At 42.5% G+C, this 22,281-nt stretch overlaps 1 protein-coding gene across 1 annotated transcript in view; it reads left to right on the top strand.

The window, feature by feature from the left end:
• Nucleotides 1-7,166: 7,166 nt before the first annotated feature.
• LOC142018198 (1-acylglycerol-3-phosphate O-acyltransferase Pnpla3-like) overlaps nucleotides 7,167-22,281 on the top strand; it is a 34,130-nt gene continuing 19,015 nt past the window's right edge. Inside the window, exons 1-3 of the mRNA XM_075003761.1 lie at nucleotides 7,167-7,447; nucleotides 18,073-18,305; nucleotides 19,557-19,622. Of these exons, the coding sequence (XP_074859862.1) occupies nucleotides 7,261-7,447; nucleotides 18,073-18,305; nucleotides 19,557-19,622 (486 nt within the window). The 5' untranslated portion in view covers nucleotides 7,167-7,260. The remainder of the gene's footprint in view (nucleotides 7,448-18,072; nucleotides 18,306-19,556; nucleotides 19,623-22,281) is intronic.

Below are 22,281 nucleotides of genomic sequence, written 5' to 3'. Positions count from 1 at the left end.
GCTCTAGGTAACGTATTCCAGTGCTTCACCACTCTCCTTGAGAAACAGTTTTTCCTACTATCCAACTTAGGCCTCCCCCACCGCAACTTGAGACCATTGCTCCTTGTTCTGTCATCTGTCACCACTAAGAACAAACTCTCTCCATCCTCTTTGGAAACCTTTCAGGTAATTGAAGGCTGCTATCAAACCTCACTTCACTCTTCTCTTCTGTTGACTAAATAAGCCTAAATCCCTCAGCCAGTCCTCATAAATCATGTGCTCCAGCACCCTAATAATTTTTGTTGCCCTCCACTGGACTGTCTTCAATGTGTCCACATCCTTTTTGTAATGTGAGGACCAGCATCGGATACATATTCCAGATGTGGCCACCCCAGTGCCGAATAAAAGGGAATATTTACTTCCTGAGATGTGCTGTCAGATCTCCTACTAATGCAGCCCAATATGCTGTTAGCTTTCAAGGACTACAAGGGCGCATGGCTGACTCATATCCAGCTTCTCTTCCACTGTAATGTCCAGGTTCTTTTCTGCAGAACTGTTGATTAGCTAGACGGTCCCCAACCTGTAGCAGTATTTGGGATTCTCATGTCCTAAATGCAGGACTCTGCACGTGTCCTTGTTAAACATCCTCAGATTTCTTTTGACCTTGTTTTCCAATTTGTCTGAGTCACTCTGGACCCTATTCCTACCCTCCAGCGTATCTATCTCTCCCCCTAGCTTAGTGTCATCTGTAAACTTGCTGAGGGTGCAATCCATCTCCTTGTACAGGTTATTAATGAAGATGTTGAACAAAACCAGTACAGGAACAACCTTTAATACTGATCACCAACCAAATACTGAGCCGTTGATCACAATCCATTGAGCCGGACAACCTAACCAGCTTTCTATCCACCTGTAACAGGGTCCACCTGCTCGAGTGCCCCTCTGTGGCCAAAGGTGCCATGTAAGGTCTCATCTTCAGGGTTCCAAGGGTGGGATCTGACTAGCTCTCTCCAGGGTTCTGTCAGTCCCTCTAGTAGGCCTGTGGCCAGTCTCTGACCACACAACCTGGGCCTTGCCCAAGTCAAAGCTCAGCTCATACTCAGAGCTGTCCAAGTGCTGCTGGTCTCCCAGGCAGCATAGTGGTCTGCCTAGGTAGAACACCTGTAGGGAACTGCCAGGGCTTAGCCCAGCAGTTTCTTTTATACAGGCGTGCTGGGTCCTGATTGGCTGCTATAGGAACAGCTGCTTCATCCTGCGTGGAAAACCTCCTTCTGCTCCTCTTGCTGGGAAGGGGTGTAGCAAGGCCTCTGGCCTCCTGTAGGAGGCATCAGGGTTAGTCCACCCCATCACACTACCATACAGTCCATCTATCCAATCCATACTGCCTTAACTTGCTGTCAAGAATGCTGAGTGACCATATCAAAAGCTTTGTTAAAGTCCAGTTATATGACATCCACCTCCTTCTCCCTATCCACAGAGCCAGTTACTTCATCAGAGAAGGCAATCAGGTTGGTCAGGCCTTTGGTGAATCCATGTTGGCTATTTCTGATCACTTTCTTCTCTTCCAAATGCTTCAAAACGGATTCCTTGTGGATCCCCCCAATGATTTTTCTGAGGACTAAGGTGAGGCTGACAGGTCTGTAGTTCCCTGAATGCTGCTTCTTCCATTTTTTAAAGATGAGCACTACGCCTTTTTCCAGTCATTTGGAATCTCCCCCAGTTGCCAGGAATTTTCAAAGATAATGCCCAATGTCTCCACATTCTGCAAGTCCTCTTTGTTACCTAACAGACCTGACAATGTTAAAAATAATCTTCCTTTTCATATTTCTTATGCTTTTAAAACATTTTATTCTGCACCCAATCAGCCTGGCACATCAAACAATATCTCCTATTGAACTCCTTTTATTCACTGCATAAAACATATTCAGGTTGGTCGTGGCTACAATTTTGTTTCCAGCATCCTGAAAAGTGCAGAATCTTCATTTGATGTATGAGCCCAAATTTGTTCATATACCCATTTTCATACCCTGGGATGATGTATTTGGGAAAAATACTGAAATTCCCCTGTGGTTGATGAGGTTTGGGGAAATATTTTCTGTGATAACTTTTGCATTCTGCCTTTGCTGTTATGTTGGAATAATTAATAAACTATACAGCAATATAAGCACGTAAGACCAAGTATACAGTTCTTGCCTTAAAACATTTACAGTCTAAAGCCATGTTCCTGCAATCCATATTCATCTGGTCAATTCCATTGATTCTCCCCAGAAAATGGGTTGCAGGCCTGGGCCCTAAAAGTATGCATGAGTGCAGACAACAAAGGAAGGCCATATATTTGTAAGAACCAAGGACAAGCATTTATTGTGGTTGTTCAGTTTAGCTTTGCATCTCACTGGTTCATGTCTAAAACATATATTTTGTGAATTTAGAAAATAAAGACTCAACCACTGACACTCATGGGGTATGGGCCTATGACATTCTACTTCATATTCTTCACAAAGATATAAAAGATCTCTAATCCGGAACACTCTAGTCCAGCAATATCCATAATCTGGTATGATTATCATACCACTTATCAGGGGTGTGACCAAGTTTCCCATGGTCCCATAAGGTTGTTTACAGCCACCAGCCCTGGCTGTGTTCTGTCCTGTTATTTAGTTCTAATTTACTCCTAAATGTCTTCTAAGAGCTCAGTAAGCAGTGGAAATGTTGGTAATGTGCAAGAAAATATTGACTTCCCATGGTCCAGCAAATTCTCTGGTTTGGAATGAGTCAGGTTCCTGATGTTGCTGGACGAGAGAGATTCAACCTGCAATATGGTATGACTGCAGCATAGTGATATGTTTTTTGAAAGTCATATGAAACGTCATTGAAAAGGTTATCATTTGCTGAATATTCTATTTGCATGCATGTATCATGTTTGGTATCCAAAGTGATGAATATTGATTATGCATCTGCATTCCAAATATATTTGCAGCTGGTAAGGCCTGCTTGACAGGAGCTTGGAGTGGGAGTGGGAGTATGGTGTGCTGGCTCTGGGAGGGGGCTCAAGGCTGGGGATACAGGAGACAGCAAGCGGCACTGGCTCCAGGAGGAGTTTAGGGAAAGGAGTATGGCCTCCTGCAAGGCAGCACTTACAGTGTGTGTGGGGGGGGGTGCTCCTCATTGGCAGCACAGTGAAACTACAGCAGGCTTCCTGCCTGCCCCTGCCTCATGCAGCTCTTGGAAGTGGCCAGCATGCCCCTGTAGCCTCTAGGACTGGGAAGGGGACATGTGTCTCTCTGTGCTGCCCCTCTCTCCTGGCACTGCCCCCTCAGCTTGCACTGGCCATGGTTGCCTGTTCCCAGCCAATAGGAACTGCAGGGGTGTTGCTTGCAGGCAGGAGCAGCATGTTGAGACCCCGATGAGCCCCAGACACATGGGGCCACACCGGTCACCTCTGGGAGTGGCGTAGGGCATGAAGAGGCAGGCAACAAGCTTGCCTTAGCTGCAACCCTACTACACCACCAGAAATCACCATGATTGGGAAAGTCCCAAGGATCAGCCAGTCACTAGGGTTAGTGACTACTACCCCTCCGATACTTCACTAGGGTTAGTGACTACTGCCTGAGGAAAAGAGTAGGAGAAGCTCCTACTTGGGAAACCTTCCTGAAAATGCTGTCGATAGCATCCAAGTGATGGCTGCTATGACTCTACAAAGACATGTGCTGTAACCACTTCCTCAGAGTATACCGTTGGGATATCAGTGTGTTTCCACAGAGCCGTCTGGGGAATAAGCTTTGAAACAAAGGGTTTCCAGAATATGAAAAAGGCTATATAAGACAGGGAGTGATATCATCTGATGTTCTTTGCTCCCCATATGACTCCTGGAAACACCTGAGGAACAAAGACTGAACTGGGGGAAGTGCTGGCTCCAGGGTAAAGGAATTTTTACCCTGGGAATGGAACACCTGGGGATGCCAAGCTGTAAAGACATACAGTTTGCTCCTTAAGAATCTGCAGCCTGCTTGTATCATCTCCTAAACTGAGAATCTGCTACTCATAGCCAATCTGATTAGTATATTAAGCTTAGTTTGCATTTTCTGTTTATTGCCTAGATAATCTGCTTTCATCTGCTTGCTATCCCTTATAATCATTTTCATCTATTGTTTCTAGTTAATAAACTTGTTTTTGCTTTATCTAAATGAGTGGGTTGGAATCATAACTGGGAAAAAAGACTTGCATGTTTTTCTCCACATTGAGGGCAGAGGACAAATTTTATGAGTTTACACTGTACAGTTCCCTGTCCAGTGCAAAATGGTCTAATTGAGGGTTTATACTCCAGAGGGTATGTATGCCCTGAGGACCTAGGGGTATGTTTCCCATACAGGGGCTGGTCAGAGAGACTGCTTATAACGGCAGTTAAATTTGTCCTTACCTGTACATATGTTGAAGGTGCAGGCTGGAAGGCTTTGTAGCTTGTCACAGCAGTGCAGTGTTGGAAGGAGCCCTGGCTGGTGAGTCCAGGGCTTATTGGTAACCCAGTTCCAATTGGCACCCACGGGAGAACTAGTCATAGACCACACCACATTCACAGTCCATTTTAGTCATTTTCATGGTCACAGGATTTTAAAAAAATCATAAATTTCATGACTGAACTATTTAAAACTGAAATTTCATTGTGTGGTAATTTTAGGGGTCCTGACCCACAAAGGAGCCGTGGGAGGATGGCAAGGCTATTGTAGGGAGGGTTGCAGTGCTGCTATCTTTACTTCTGTGCTGCTTTGGCAGCAGCTCTGGCTTCGAATTGGGCAGCTCTGGCTTTGAATTGCCACCTTTACTTCTGCACAGCTGCTGGAGGAGCACTATCTTCAGAGGCGGGTGCCTGCCTAACCTTTGCCACTCCCCAGTGATCCACAGCTAAAGGCAGTGTAGAAATAATGGTGGCAATACGGTGACTCTTCTAAAATAGCCTTGTGACACCTGCCACAATTTCCTTTTGGATCAGGACCCCAATTTGAAAAACCATGGTGTCTCCTGTGAAATCTGTATAGCACAGGGTAAAAGGACACAAAAGAACAGATTTAAAGATCCATGATGCATTTTTCATGATGTCAAATTTGGTAGGGTCCTACGCATGGTTATAGGAAAAATGGTTGGTAATAATTACTATCCATCAATGTTCCCTGGAAACTGACCACTTGGGCAGTCCCGGTCACAGCCACGTTACTTGGCTGTGGACAAATTCCCACCCCACGCTGCCCCTGAACTGCCCAGTGGGGCCAAGAGGCTGGGAAGCGGATGCCCCATGAGTCTGGCAGGGAGCATGCATCTCCTACAGCGCTTCCCCAGCCGGCCCCTTTCACCAAGCTACTGCTTAGCATGTATCAGAGAGGTAGCCATGTTAGTCTGTACTTCGAGAACAACAAGAAGTCTTGTGGAACCTTATAAACTAACAGATACTTTGGAGCATAAGCTTTCGTGGGCAAGGACCCATTTCATCAGATGCATGAGTGGGGGGGTGGTTTCAGAGGGGTATTTAAAGAATGGGGTCCCAGAAAAAGGGAGGGCCACAGCTGACAAAGGTCTATTCAGCAAGGTGGAAATGGCCCATTGTCAATAGTAGGCACCAAAAGAGGAAAAAACAAGTCAGATCAGACAGGGGGATATGAGCCATTGTCAGAGTCTAATGGGGAGATCTTAAGACCCAGGGCAGAGAAGCTGCCTTTGCAAGCTGCGAGCCACTCCCAGTCTCTGTTTAATCCATGGTTAATGGAGTCAAATGTGCAAATAAATTGCAGCTCAGAGACTTCTCTCTCCATTTGATTTCTGAAATTTCTTTGTTTCAGGACTGCCACCCTTTACTCTGCCACTGAGTGTCCAGGGAGATTGAAGTGTTCCCCCAAGGGCTTCTGTACATTATCGTTTCTGATATTTATGGCCATTTGTTCTTTTACGTAGAGACTGTCCAGTTTGGCCAATGTAAATTGCAGTCGGGCATTGCTGGCACATGATGGCATATATTATATTAGTAGATGTGCAGGTAAAGGAGCCCCTGATGGTATAGTTGATGTTAGGTCCTGTGATGATGGCACTGGTGTAGATATGTGAGCACAGTTGGCAGCGAGGACTGTTGCAGGGGCTGGTTCCAGGCCTAGAGTCACTGGTTTGTGATTTGTAGTGGCTGGTGAGGATTTGTTTAAGGTTGGCAGGCTGTCTGTAAGCGAGGACAGGCCTGCCTCCCAAGGTCTGTGAGTGAAGGACCATTGTTCAGGATGGGTTGCAGATCACTGATGATGCACTGGAGAGGCCTTAGGTGGGGGCTGTATGTGATGGTCAGTGGCATTCTCTTGTTTTCCTTGTGAGGCCTGTCTTGCAGCAGGTGGCTTCTGGGTACCCGTCTGGCTCTGTCAGTCTGTTTCCTCACTTCCTTAGGTGGGTATTGTAGTTTGAAGAAAGCTTGGTAGAGGTCTTGTAGATGTTTGTCTCTGTCTCATGGATCAGAGCAAATATGGTTGTAATGGGCCTGTTCCACCTTGCTGAATAGACCTTGCCAGCTCTGGCCCTCCCTTTTTCTGGGACCGCACTCTTTAAATACTGCTCTGAAGCCACCCTCCACTCAAGCATCTGACATAGTGGGTCTTTGCCACGAAAACTTATGCTCCAAAATATCTTTTAGTCTATAAGGTGCCACAGGACTTCTTGTTGCTCTCTACTTAGCATGGTGGTAGGACCAGAACCGGCCTGCAAGGGAGACTGGCTGGGAGCACGCTGCACCGCTTGCAGATGCAGCCCAGCGCTCCGGAGCCGGCCCGGCTCTTCCTCACAGAGGCATCTTATCAAGCCCCCACCTTCCCCTCCGGCTGCGAGCTTATGAAGCAGCCCGAGCGGGCGGCGCCGACGGCAGCAGCAGGCGGGTAGAGGCGCGATGGGAATCGGGAAACGCCCGCGCGCACGGGTCCCGAGCCGCTGCCATCTCGCCCCAAGCGCACGCGCGCGCGTGTCCCGGAAAAGCCCCGCCCGCCCCTGAGGGCAGCAGCGCGCGCTCTCAGACCGCTGTCGTTCCCGCCTCCGGAGCTTGGCGGGGCTTTGTTATTTGCATATCGCCGCTGATTGGCTGAAGCGGCTGGTGCCATCCCGGCCGCTCCCAGGCTATCGCCAAGTCCCCTTAAGTGACCGGCCGGCGAGCGCTGCCGGCTCCAGTGACCGGCTCCTTGCCTCGGCCGCCGACCAACCTCATTGTGACCTGGGCCGCTGGGCCGCTGTCCCGTCCGCGCTCCGGCCCCGGCCTCGTGCGCAGGGATGTTAGACCGCGAGCGCGGCTGGAGCTTCTCGTTCGCCGGCTGCGGCTTCCTGGGGGTCTATCACATCGGGGCGGCCACCTGCCTGCAGGAGCGCGCCCCGCACCTAGTACGCGGCGCCCGCCGCGTCTTCGGCGCCTCGGCCGGGGCCCTGGCCGGGGCCGTGCTGGTTGGAGGCGGCTCTCTGGGTGCGTCAGCCCGCCTGGCCGGGCTGGAGCGGGGCGGCGGCGGGCGGGAGGCTGGGGGCAGCGAGTGCGAGGTTGTGGGTTGTCCCCCCGGCTCTTTGGGGCGGCGGGGGGGCGATCTCTGGTGTTTGGCGCTGGGCGGGAGGTCTGAGCTGAGTCTGTCCCTGACAGAACCGCCCTAGTGGAGCCAGAGCGCGGGGGTTTGAGGGGGTGGGTGGGCATGGTAGGGGGTGTGGGGGTATGGTGGGGGTGCGATTGGGGGGTGATTGGGCGTATGGCGGTGTGCGATTGGGCTGTGGAGGGTGTAGGGATATGGTGGGGGTGCGATTGGGGGGGTGGGAGTGTGTTTGAATGGAAACTTGTGCCAAAATGTTCGTGTTAGCAAAGTGTTTCCATCCATGTTGCCCATCAGGGCTGGATCATGTCTGTGCGGGGGCCCCAGCTGCGTAAGTTACGGACTGAGGCCGCGGAGTTGTTGTGCTGATGTTGTCGGTAGCATCACCTGGAAGCCGCAGCTTCCGTGGTTCAGGCTACTGCCAGAGGCAGGCATCTCTGAGCTGCCTGCTCTGCTACTGGCCAATCAGCAAGTTCCCCGCCCTGCCCACATCCCGGCAGGCAGCTACAGCAAACCCTCCATCTCTCTTGTGCCAGGACTGGAGTCGTAGACGTTGGGATGTCAAAGATGCCAGTCGCCACCTTCCTCTGCAGCAGTTAAAGCCAAAAACTTCATTGGTAGTGTTAGGGAGACTGCGCAGCTGATAGATTTCTGGATCCAACTGCCATTTGTGCATATAACTAAAAATCTCCCAGCATAACACTCCAGGCACAAATTAACACAGCCATCCACCCAGTATAAGATGTAGACAGTAATCTGTTTAATGCAGCCCATGCACAGTAATCCAAAAAATCATTCTGAAGGCTGAAATGTGAGTGGACTCAGTATGAAGCAGTGGAAACAGCTTATAAGAATGGTTGAGAGCTCTTTTTGTTTAGAATATTGCCATGTTCATCATTGGGGTTTGTGGTCTGTCACCGTTCAGTTTTTAAGTTTTCAGCCTTTTTTGCCCTTTGTTACCTATGATGTTACAAATCACATCCATGTGGGGACAGCACTTGTTCTGGAGTAAGAGTGGATTTTTACAGGTTGTCACTTTGGAAGCATTGTAAGCTAAATTGCATAAGGGTAGTTGTTTTAGTCTGTTTCAGCAAAAGCAATGAGAAGTTCTCTAGCATTTTTAAGACTAGCAGATTTATTTTGTTCATCTTTAAGGTGCCAAAGGACACAGCGTTTTTAGCGTAAGCTTAGTAGTTTGGGAAAAGACACTCTTAATCTAGAATAAAAGCCTCTATCTGTTGAGTGATACTAGTATAATTAGAGCTATAGATATATCAATGTAGTTATGCTGGTAAAATTTCCCATGTAGTTACCTCTTACCTGTATGTGTGTGTGTGTGTGTATAAATAGGTATATGTATTTATGCCTTTGAATATAAGACATATTTCCAGTGGAAGAAACTTCTAAAAATCTGCTTTAAAATTAACTCTAACAGAGAAGACTCTTGAACGAATGAGACCTGCAAGGATTGTAAAACCTTCTAGTCTTTTTTTCCACTTTAAGGATGAGAGGAATTTAAAATTTTTGAGTCTATGTGTGGTGCACAGAGGAAAAAGTCCACTGAAGTAGTATATTTCAGTCAGAAGCGCCCAGCGTTGGAGGAAGTGCTTATCATCTACTTTATTACATACTCTTCTGTAGTTACTAGGTTACTCACAGAATCACGGGCACATTTTCATGTTCATCAACTAACATCATATATGCCATCATGTACCAACAATGCCCAGATGCTTTGTATATTGGACAGACTTCAAGCTCCCTTAGACAAAGGGTTAATGGGCACAAAACAGACATAAAAACACTCCAGATCCACAAACCGGTTAGTCAGCATTTTAATAGAGGAGGCCATTCTGTTAATGACTTAAGAGTATGCGTGTTACTGAAGAATTCACGCCACTCTTGAAAGGGAGACTGCCGAACTGTCTTTTATATTGAAATTTAGCACATTAACATGTGGTTTGAACCGGGATGGGAATTTTCTGAGTCACTATAGGGACTCATTTGCATACTTGGCTTAATCTAATTCTTGACCTCCCCTCTCTTCTACTGCTCTACTCTCTGATTTGCTCACCTTGATAATTTTTTTCTGATTTGTCCACCTTGCTTACTGTTTTTGGTTCTGTGTGCCTTAAATATTGAGTCTATTCTGGCATGGCTATGGTCTGAAGAAGTGGGTCTGTCCCATGAAAGCTCACCTAATAAATTATTTTGTTAGTCTTTAAAATGCTACTTCACTGCTTTTTTGTTCTTCTGTAGTTGGTTATTTTCAATTGCTAAATATATTGTGACACAATGAACTATAAATATTGCAGAGGTAGGTATAAAAATAAGAAAATAGTTTATTTTGTTTGGGTATGCATATGGTTTTCATGAACGTCTCCTTTACAAGAGTTACAGTCTTGTTCCTCCTTGTGGCTTAATCCTATAATTGTTTTTGGATTCAGCTACCACTCCTAGGCTATGTCTAGATTACAGGTTTCTGTCGACAAAACCCACAGAGTGTCCAGATTGCAAAATGCATTCTGTTGACAGAACGCAGCACTTTTGTCAACAGCCAGACCTTGCTCACCATGAGGAAGAATGCCGCTGTCGACAGAAATCTGTTGACAAAATGCCAGTCTGCATGTTCTGTAGGGGCCTTCTGTCAACAGAAAAGTCCTTCAGGAGAACATGCATGTGCCATTTTGCCAATAGAGCAGCCAGGAAATCTGGCCACTTTCTGTCAACAGAGTGGATTGCTCTTTTAATGTCTTTGATCTGGGGATGTGATTAACGAGAGCAGTTTTGTTGCATGATATCTTCCAAGAAAAACTTCTGCCAACAAAATACTTTAGTCTAGACAGAAGGAACAACAGTATCTAGGCCAAGGACTTTAACTCCTTATCCCTGTAATAATAATTGATAAACATAAAACATAACAAATTGAATAATCTAGGAAGAGAGAGGTAGCTGAAACCCTATTTCTATTCCCCGCACCTAGTTCCAATTGATTCATCTGTCAGCCATAGCAGACGTATTGAGAGTTTAAAGTTCTCGTCTGCTCCCTCTGTCTTAAGCAGAGGTGATTCTCTCACTTTTCCTGTCATTCTCTTTGACTGACTCTGTGTAAGGGTTTTGGTTACCTTTAACATGCTTTCTCTAAAGCTTTTCCTTTCTTGGGGTACGGACAGGGTTTAGAGAGAGTTAAGGTCAGGGCTTAGGCTAGTTTTAATGTGCTTTTCTGTGTGAGCCAACTCACAGTGCTTATGTAGCGTAAGGGCATTAGGAGCGCATGCCTAAAAATATAGGTTGAACCTCCCTAGTCTGGCACACTACAGACCTGACCGGTGCTGAACTAACGAATTTGCTGAACCCAGGGAGGTCAATATTGTCTAGCACATTACCAATACTTCTATTGCTAACTGGGCTCTAAGAAGACATTTAGGGAGGAATTACAGTGAAGTAACATCATAGAACACAGAGCCAGGACTTGTGGTTGTAAACAAAATTTATGGGACCCTGGGAAACTTGGCCACACCATGGTAAGTGATCTCCTGGCTAACTAAAATCATGCCAGATTATGGATGTTGCTGGATGAGAGAGTGCTGGACCAGAGGTTCAACCTGCTGTAGCCCCACTCACAGCCAGGCTAATTTGAGCTGGAGCTGCCCCTCTAGCCCATCTCTCAGGCAGCATTTGGTGCTGGCATCGGAGCCACGCCTGGGAACCTAGTGCCACGGTTGCTCCGGCAGTGCGTCTCAAATGAGTGAAACAGGGATGAAGATGATTGTGCCGGGTGGGGCTGGGCCCGGCCACCTGCTTTGCTCTGGTTGAGGGGCTCTGAGCTCCACGTGGATGGAGAAGGCTGTGAGGCCAGTGTGGCCAGGCCTAGGCTGGAGCTTGGAGTGTAGGCTGAGCTCCCTAGAACAGGTCTGGGAGTGTGGGTCTAGGGGCTCAGATCAAGGCTTGCAGATGGGGCTCGCATGTCCTTGCCTTCCACAGCAACTCTGCTCACTGCGGTATGTGCCTGAAGGATTGGTGTGGCACCTGTGGATCTCTGCGTCCCTGCTGCGTGGTGGGGTAAGAGGTGCAGGTTGAACTCCCACCTCATGTGCCAAGGAAAGCTGGCTTAGTGCCAATCTTGGAATGTTTGCTAGGGATTGCTGATCACATTATAAACGAACAAAACTTATACTTTTTTAAATCTTGTGTCAAATTTCTGGTTTCTCCTAACTTGACTGATTTTTTTTCACTGCTTGAGGGATTCTTTTTCATTACTCGTATTTACATAGGCTAAAACAAAACAGGAATAAATGTGTTGTAGGAGACAAAAATAGGACAAGGTTATCCAGAGTATTAGTCATTTCAAAACTATTGTGTAGCTGAGTTTGAGTTAATAGAAGATGGAGAAGAGAGATTTTGAAGTACTCTCGAGTGCTGGCATAACTTTTTTCTTGTTGTCAATAGTAAAATCTGTTCTGGTTTCACTGAAGGTAGGGTAAGGTCAATGCTGAGTGCTTTTAAAAATGTCACCTAAAAAGTACAGTGTTTTATTATTGTTACAAGTAATTCGCTATTACTTTAACTTTCTTGTGCTGAAACGAAAATTACTTTACTCAGATTTCTAACTTGGAACAGGTGTGTGAGCTTTTCTGCACATTGAAAGGTGCATGAGTCTTAGCTAAGGATCTTAGAGGATTAAACTCTTACTTATTCAAATGACTATTTCACTTAATTCGTACGCTGATTAAAAAGTGAAAAGAACATCATTGCCAAATGACCACTAAAATATATATTTATAGTCTTTTGAGTAAAATTTGGCCTTTAAAAATTTCTATTCTACAAATTTGAAAATAGTCTTCTATACAGGTGATGCCTTAACTGGGTTTTTTCACACTGTTTAAAATATGCTTATCTGGCATTCTAAGCATATACACAACAGTTTAAAAGAGGACTTTAAAAGACTCCCGCCTGCTCTAGCTGAAATTTCATTCTCCTCCTGAAAGATCTGGGAAAATAGATAAGTTGTACAGCTTCAATTATGTTTTTATATTTTGTAAATGCCGCTGTTGTCATTGAGGCAGTAGATTCTAGAGATCAAGTCCCTTTACTGGCAATGGTCTGCACCCAGGCTCATCACATTTAAACTATTAGGAAGGGAGTGTGTAGGGGAGTAAATTAGCCTGAATGTTGCAGCTTTTGATGCACATTACAGTAAACTTGTCATTGTGAATATCTTTGACACAGTTGTACAAATTTTAGCCTAAGATTGCTGGTGGGAAGAGTGAAGAAGATGCATCTAACATAGAGGAACAATGGGTCTGACATACACAGTTCCCTTAATTCTTGTGGAATCCTCTCTGTAGGTATGCTGTGAGGACAGAGCTCCATGGAGCTAGAAAGGATGAGTTCAGAGGGAGACCTCTTTCTCACCTTTCATACCCTAGGGATGCTGTGGTATATGTTTGTTAGTGAAGCTTCAGTGTGAAGCTTCAATTAATCATATTATGGGAACTCTGCTTTTGATAGAGGATTGGACAATAGTGCAGATGCCCTATAATAGGCAAAGATTTGCAGACTTTCACTGTGGCTTTTGGGGCATTTGTATGTGTGCAGATAGAAGTCATCTTATCACTGTTTATTTTTTATTAATATTTTCTGTGGAGTCTGGACAAGACTCTTGATCGAGAGATTTGAACACTGACAGAAGATATTGGCTACCCAGATCTGTAGGAATCTTCAGTTTCTGGGTCCTGGCTGTTTCAAATTTACAGCAGGAGAAAATAGAGAAACTTGGAAGATTCCTTATAAATACCATTTTGGCTTAGCATTCAGTATTATACTAGAAAACAGATCTAAATGTCTGTAGAGAATAACTTAATTGATTTTCTTTAAGGGCAAGGTTTGAAAACTAGAAACATATCAGGATTTCGGACAAAACAGTTTTAAAAATTGAGAGACACTGCCTAAGTTTAATCATTTTAGCTGCATATTACTGAGTTAAGAAATACAACAGTTATTAAATGGCAAAATATTTATTTGTAGGTTTTCCCAATGTTTACTATTTATGTTTAACTAGTACAAACTTCTTATACATGAGTTGTATAAGCTTTTATTGATTTAAATTTCTAGGTTAAATTCCATTCTGATGGGTAATTTAACTTCCTTTATGGAAGTTAAGCCAGGGAGAAGGACAAATGTCAATCTGATACTGAGGAAAAGCAGCCCTAATAAACTGTTGGAGGTTTTCAGCCCTGTGATTGGACCAGAAGGGTTGGCTGTGCCTCAGGTGACTTGTAGTATGACCTGACACTGTAGAAAAGGTTACTATAGGCTATTGACTTGCTCCAGTTTCTGCACTGTAGGGTCAACATGGGAGAGGAAACACAGACCAAAGATGTTAGCAATAATTTCAGAAATGTGAGGACTTAAACAAAAAATTGAATGATACTTTGAATTGAGAATACTCCAGTAAAACCAGAAATCCAAGCTTATATATCTGTTTAAAAACTTTTAGTTTGCAAAGAATTATTTTTTTCAAGTGATATGTCTCTGAGTGAAAGTGGAGCATTTTTTTTTGTAGTGTGGATTTTATGTACAATAGAATGCAATGTTTAGTTACTACTAAGAATATTATGGCTGCCAAACTGTTTAGTAATTAATTTGAGTCTCTGTATGTAGACTAAGATTTAAAAAGTCAGTAATGATTTTGGATCCCAGATTGATATCTTAAATGGCCAGATTTTCAAAGAATGTAAAAGACTTGACTTTAGGAAACCTAAGATGCCTAATTTTAAAAACAGGCAAATTGAGTTGCCTAAAATCATTAGTTGCTTCTGATTATATTGGCCATAGTGTGAATGCCATGAATGTGCATTGAATTTACTGTAGATCTGCTACCTTTGATGTGAAACTTCCATCCAACATTTCGTTATGTTTTAGTGTGAAATCCTGATATCTGTAATAGAGAAAATTGAGAATGAATTTATTTTCATGGTTATGAAGTTTGTATGTAGTGTACCCAGGAATACTTTTGTTCAATACTTTAGCAGATTTCTTTGCTGTGTATTTGTTTAGGAGCTTGCAGTCTACAATTCTTAAGCAGCATACCATTTGACACACAATATACTTTTAACATGGGATAAAATAATTCTTTGGGTGCACGTATATGCATGCAGTTGAAAATAAAGCTAGTGAGCTAAGTAGATGGAATGAAAACTAAAGTTCTTCCTTAAGGCATGAAAAAACACTTGTTTTTTGTTTTTTTCTTGCTTAGACGACTTCATAATTTTTACTTTTCAAAGAATAAATATGTAAAGATGGAAGCGCTAACTCTTCTGAAAAAAGCGTTTTAATATGAAGGTAAACCATGGACTAGTACTGTATTGTGTAGCAGTACTGACATGCTTCCAAGATCAAAAATGAGTAATCGCTATCTTAAAATTTCTTTGACTTTGTAAAGGAGAGAGTATTTGTCTCAATAAGCAGTTCCTAGGAAAAAAATACACAAATGTAAAAGCAATTGCAGGTGTGCTAAAAATCTTGAGTTTAAAACACCACTGAACTTTGTAGTTCTAAGCATATCCAATTCTTGTGTCTAGAGAGGAGAATAAAACAGGCTTAACTCTTCAATAGAAATTGAGTGTTCTTGGTGAATCCAGCCAATAGGGTGTTTCCAGAATATTTTTTAGTATCGGGATTGGCTTCATTGAGCTACACATAAGTAAATTTCAAACAGCAGTATGTCATATGCAAAAAGTGTAAGCAAAAAGCAGTTACTTTCATAAATCAGCTGACCCATCTGAATAGAAGAGTAAAGGTCCTCGAGGATAGTCTGCACACACTTTTATTTCAGTGGAAATACTATAGTTTTGTACACTTTTGTTCCACTGCTCATTTCTAAAATAGGTAGGTTCTGGGGAAAAAAATAGCTGTGGTATAAATGATTGAGTGCAATGACTGAAATAAGGGTGAAATTTCTGTGAACGTGAAATCTATCACTTGGGAAGATACACTAAAACAAAAATTCCGGGAGTGAAAGTAATTGAATCTTTCTGTAAAATATTTGTCGAGCAGATATATCACTGGCATGCTGTATAGGTCTGTATACTAGCTTTTCTCCTATATAGGTGTTGAACAAAACGGGTGGGCATTTCCCCTAAAATTCCCTAATATAATCAAGTTTTTAGTTAATACACCATCTTAGAACCATACAGAGATGTAGACAAAGTTCAGATACCAGTGTCTTGGATATGGTGTAAGATGAATACTGCTGCCTTGTCCACTGATTGAATATGGAAACAGCACTGTTGTCAGCAAGTTGTGTGCGCTGGAGACGGATTATTATAAGTAAGGCTATGATTATGTCATGATATTTGCAGATTTCCAGACTTCTGTGGCCTTCATGACATTTTGTGCCCTGGGGCTGAAGATCCCAGTTCCTCAGCGGTGGGAACACCCCTTTGGCATTTTGTCATAGAAATATATAACTTGTTTTAGTGAATGTCAGGGACAAGTCATAGAATTCTGTGAATTTTTGTTTGTACTCCATCACCTGTTCCTGATTTTTCACTTACAAAAAAAAACTGTGACACAGTCTTAGCCTTAATCATAAACAATAAAAACATAAGATCATAGAGCAGATAATTTCAAATTACATTGAGTCGGTATGTTAAATGGTTAACCAGTTAAACAATAGCAGTTATCCATTTTAACTTAGGTCCCTCTGCAGATGTGGGTTCCTGATACTGGTCTACTATGGCCCTGGGCTCCTACTGCCTGGACAACCAGCTCCCCAGTGGCCAGGGCTGCTCCACAGGCAGAGTTTACTGGCAAAGGCCAGTTAACCAGTAGGCATACTGGTAAGCTTAGCAGTTAACCATTTAACATCCCTAATTCAGAGATTAATTGTATGATGCCCAATATCAGTGTCCAAGTTCTACTACAAGATGACATGTTTGTGTTATTAAAGTGTAATTTCTGCAAAAATCAAAGGATACTATCTTGGTTCTCAGATGTTAACACAACCCTCTACTCACTAAATGGGATATTCCAGAACTGATGCAGGATGCAGCAAAACAATTGGTTTCTATTGGTGGTGGTAATTTTAGGGACCATGTTGCATTTGTGTTTTGACTTGTTAATTGCCTCTGGGTACTGTTGAAATTACTGACTCATTTATAAAACAACTAGAAGCTTTACCTGGTGTTGCTTGGGTCCTTCAGGGCAGGAGGCTGGGGGTCTGGGGGGATGCAGGAATTGGGGAAGGGAGTTTGGAAATGTGGGGGATCAGGACAGGGATTGGGAGTGGGGGATGCAAGAGTGGAGGCTGGGGGTTGGGATGTGGTGGGGGTTAGGGCAGGGGAGTAGCCAGTGGTGCTGCTCCTCAGGGCTGGCCCAGCTAGCCTGGGCTGGCGCTGTCCAACCAGCAACATTGCTCCCCAGGACCAGTTTGCGGTTCTGCTGGCTGGCCAGCAACGTTGCTCTGTGGGGCTGGCCTGGGGTGGCAGACGTTCCTGCTTGCTGCCCTCCTGTGGTCATTCTGGAGTATAACTGCGCCTGCTACCAGACCCCTCCCTTTCCATTTGATGAGAAACATTAGCATTCTGAGGACATCCTATTGTCTGGTCACAATCAATCCCTGACCTTGCTTTAAGTTATTATAAGAGGAAATTGCATACTAAATTTGGTGGTCCTAGCTCTTACCGTTTAGGAGGAGTTTGTGAACAAATGGACTCACGAATGGACACGCAGACAGATGCACAAATTATCTCAAATATATAGTAGATATATGATGTAGAGCTTAAGTAGTCCTTCCCATGTGTGCTGGGTACAGTTGGGATCTTGGGGGACTGAGCTAATATATAAACTTCTGATTCCAGGAATTCCCTTGGTAGTGGGAGCTCAGACTCTGGAATTAGCTTCCATTACTGAGCATATATGTTGACTAAAATAAATGTCTGCTAACATGCCCCCAACTCCTAGTGTTACACAAGGCAAGATGTATTTCTACAAGTATTACCTGGTTGAGGGGTACCCTAAGTTTTCTGGTATCTTCACTTATGTTGTGGAATAATCACTTCAAAATGTGCGTGGTGTATGTTTATAAACTTTCATTGTCTTTTCCATAGTTACGTACTTAAGAAAATCTATTGCACTTGTCCTAGTTGCTGTCTAAAAGGGCAGACTTCTGAGTATAAACTCTACAATACACATGATAATGAAGCACCCTAATATTTATGCATGCTCTTGATATAAATCACATTTTTAAAAGAATTTGCATATTCACTAATCCAGTGGCAGCGTTCAGTATTCGAAGTTTAGCAACTTGTATTAAGTCTAACCTTTCAAGTTCTATTTACGACTCATTTAGTTTATCACTGTACCTTTGTACTAAGTTTTTTATAGTAGTACTCTTAACAAGCATAAGAAAATCTAGAAGCTTGAGACAGTGTCAATGGAGAATTAGTCAGAATGCTTTTATCCTCTGTACAAATTGTGTTCTGTGTCAAATGAAGCATACTATATTTTTCAGCTGAAGCTTGTACGGATATTCTGGCATTAGCCAAAGAAGCCAGAAAGCGAAGTCTTGGCCCTCTTCATCCTTCTTTTAATGTGATTAAGATAATACGAGATGGACTATTCAAAATCCTTCCAGAAAATACTCATCAGTTATCATCAGGCAAGCTGTGTATTTCGTTGACCAGAGTGTCAGATGGCAAAAATGTGTTGGTATCCAATTTTAACTCTAAAGAAGAAATTGTTCAGGTATGTGTTCCTGATCACCATTATGACAATTTTTAAAACTCGCCATAACTTTCCAAGTTTTAAATCCAAGCGCAGATTGATTATTGGGATTTCATTTTACTTAGTCCTGGAATAATCATGGAAGAGGCGCCTCAATGAAGGAATGGTTGCCTCATCTTTGTGGGGATGTGTGTTCTTGAGGCAGTGTTTACTGAGAGAACTAAGCATCAAAAATGATGCCATACATGTGCTGTTACAACATATTACTATTGCACAATGAACATTTGCTTGAAAATGCTGCATACCTAATTAAGGTGCAACTGTTTATAAAAACTGAAAGGCCATTATGTAAGGAGCAAAAATGACTGAGAACCTACTAAGAATACTGCTGCTGTTTTGAGCTCTTATTTCATCAGTAATGAAAGAAAAAGCATGGAATGCCTGTAATCTTTTGGATTTGTACCTAATAAGGTTGAACCTCTCTCATCTGGCATCCTCGGGATTTGACTAGCGCCGAATGAGAGAATATGCCAGACCACGGGAGGTCAATATTGTCAAACACATTATTAACGCTTCCACTGCTTACTGGGCTCTTTGAAGACATTTGGGGGTAAATTACAGCTAAATAACAGCACAGAACACTGAGAGCCAAGATTGGTGACTGAAAACAAACTTTATGGGATCACAAGAAAACTTGGCCACATCCGTAATAAGTGGTTGCCTGGCTAAATAAAATCATGTCAGATTACAGATTTTTCTGGATGAGAGTGTGCTGGTAGAGAGGTTCAGCCTCTACTGTACTTACGCTCAAGAGCATCTCTATGAAGATGGAATAATTAATTTTTTGGCTTCATAATGGTAGACATCTTTTGATAAAGCCTTTGTACCCCAGTAGTTATCTGGAGACCTACATTCATCTTACTTAGAGGGACACTTTAAAAATAATTTCTGTTTGGAAACTTTTTTACATCCTATTGTTAAAATAATACTTTTCTCCCTCTGATTTCAATTTTTTAATGTTTACTGCGTGTATTTGACAGCATGGTCTCTGTACAGCCATTCATTTCCTCTAGTGTTGTGGAGAGAGGGCAGGGGCAGCAGTATTTTTAAACTAAATCAAAAGTGAGTTAGAAATGTACTTGAAATAAAGTTGATAATGTCCCTTTAATATTTATCATCAGCTTCAACATTAAATGGAGGCATGAGTGTGTTGTCATAAAATATAGAGAAATTTACTGTGTAATTTACATATATAATCTCATTTCTCCATAGGCTTTAATTTGTAGCTCGTTTGTCCCTATTTATTGTGGCTTAATTCCACCATCTTTCAGAGGTGTGGTAAGTCTGCATTGTTTCCTGCTAACGTCTTAGATTTAGCTTGATAACCAGCTAGGAAATTTTGACAGATAATGTACAAACACAATTTGGTTAGTCTACTAAAATGGGTACCCGAAGTTCCTGATACTGAAAGTAATATCTGGCTTTAACTTTTGTGTATACTAAAGTAATGAAGATATGGAAGAGAAGATAATGGCCCTGTTTAGAGCAGTTATTTCTCTTTAAATTTCTGTCCATGCAGAGCAAGGTGATTTACTTGCTGTAAAATGCTCTTTTATTTAAACTAGCCCTTAGCCGTTACAGGATAGCTTAAGAAAAATGTTTAATGCAAACACAGCCAGTGAGACCATCCCTGTGAGTAAAGGTGCAGAGCTGGGCTCTTAAAAACTTGTCAGAAAATACACATTCTAGAAACAGACCACATTGCACTTCTAAATGTATCAGCACAGATGTACTTAATATGCAGTGACATGAATGCAAGTAGCTGTTTAACGCACATTTAAAATTGCATATTTAAATAGTATACAACTTAGATGAATTTTAAATTTAATTTCAGTATGAGGAGATTGCATCAAAGGTGAGGTGTTTAATTGTTCTCCTCTTTCAGCACATCCCAAGGAATAACACTTAAAAGGCCTTTTTTTCCCCTAAACAATGTAATTAACAGCCATCCTTAGAATTTTGCAATTTCCCATACATTTTCTTCATCAATCTTTGAAAGGAACCATTGGTTGGAATGGCTCAAGTTTTCTTGCAAGAACTCCTTTGTTACCCCTTCACTTCCCTGTTTTTTGTTTTGTAAACAAAACAACAAAAAAAGAGGGACATTAAAAGCCAGTCAAGTTATTGCAACATGATTTAACACAAATCGCATGTGCATTGTGTGGAAGTTAATCTTGCTATCTTAACTCTGTGTGTGTGTGAGAGAGAGAGAGAGAGAGAGAGAGAGAAAACATAATATTGCATCAACTTAATTGTTTTGCTTTCATCAACCCTTTTTTTAAAGTAAAAACAACAGGGAGAAGGAAGAGGGTAAAGTGTTCAAAGAAAATTGAGGGTATTTCACATAATGGTTCATTGCAACTCTTGGGTCAAGCAGCCTTTGTATAACTTTCATTTTTAAGAATACATCTTGAAGTACGTCGCCTTGCAAACATTGTTCTTTTGGCGTTGCTGAAAGATAGAGAATAATATCCCTTAGAACACTGTCTCTCTGTATTTAAATAAAAGCAGAGAGCAGCAATGTTAAAGTTGACTCAGAAGCATTTTTGCAAAGCTGCCTGTTGCATGTTTCTAAAGCTTTCCTGCATCTTTACCTCTTTAATCTGGAGCAAAGTCTTATGAAATAGGACATTGAACTGGATCCAAGGTTTAGGTGGATCCAGGCTAATCAGGCTACTCAGTCCTATTCGGTTGGACAATAATGTTATCTAAAAGGGCTTAGCTGAGAGTACAAAAACACAGAACTCTTGATTCTCTGAATATCCACTCTGTGTAAAGGGAGCTACCTCCTTTTTGACATATCCTGTGCAATAAAGATTCCATAACAGGCCCTTGGAGTCTTGTTTTCAGGGAAAATGAAGTGAAAAATTAAATGTCTGTGTCAGGATGGAAACTTTCTTGAGGACTCCAAGTGTTCTGGAAATTGACTTTTCCGTTCCATGTGTAGATAAGAGAAATAGGAGCTCTGTTTCTGCCATGAAGAGGAGATTTAACTTGCTCATTTATGGAGGCAAAGATTTCATAATTTAAGGTCCCAGTTTTGCACATTGCTGACTGCTTCCCTGGGGTAGGGTGGGGGCAGTGGCTGAGTCCTATAAGACTGTTGCTGTTGAAGCCTCAGTAAACACACAACCATCATACAGAAATTCCTCTTTGCTTGAAACTTTGGAAATGTGGTGTCTTGTAGGAAGGTGATTTGTGATCAAGAAGACTTATTTTGGATGTGACAATTCTGGATGGGTGTGGGGAGATTTCTCACATCATGAAAAGCTGGATTTTTTTGGTAATATCCTATCATATGGGATATTGTAGAAAGTCCAAAATGATTTATGAGTTGGTGCATAGGAACCCTCTGAGGAGGCTCGGTGGTACAATTTGTAGTCATTTACCTTGACATTGTTAACCTTGAAGTTGGGTAGTCTTGGTAGAGCTTTTAAACTTAATTTTTGTGGAGCTCAAATACAGCAGGCTGTCAGATCTGTAAAGTTCATAGGTTTTGTAGCCTGACTGAGAAGAATTTAGCAGCCTCATGTAAACCAAACCAATAAACAACTTTTGTTCAGGACATACTGCGAGAATATTTTAACAGTGAAAAGCTATTTGCTAATCTGCAACAACATTAGTTATGTTTTTTAAAAAAAATATACATCAGGAAATATAAAGTTGATATTTTTACAGCATATTCGCTTAAAATATGTTTATCCTATGTCAGTGATATATTAAACTCTAAGATTAGAAAGCATTACATACATGGAACATGGATAAGTTAGATGTACAAGACAGAGGCTTGCCAAAACTGGAAGTTGGATTTGGTCTGATCAGGTGTAGAACCTGAAACCATTTCTAAACTCACATTTTGAAAATGACTAGTTCACAACATGGTGTAATTTTTTAAAGGTTTCTAGAGTGTTAACAGTTCACTGATAATTTTTTCTGT

Source organism: Carettochelys insculpta, chromosome 1, assembly GCF_033958435.1.
Source record: "Carettochelys insculpta isolate YL-2023 chromosome 1, ASM3395843v1, whole genome shotgun sequence".
NCBI lineage: Eukaryota > Metazoa > Chordata > Testudines > Carettochelyidae > Carettochelys > Carettochelys insculpta.
This window is presented reverse-complemented; position numbering and strand designations above follow the sequence as displayed.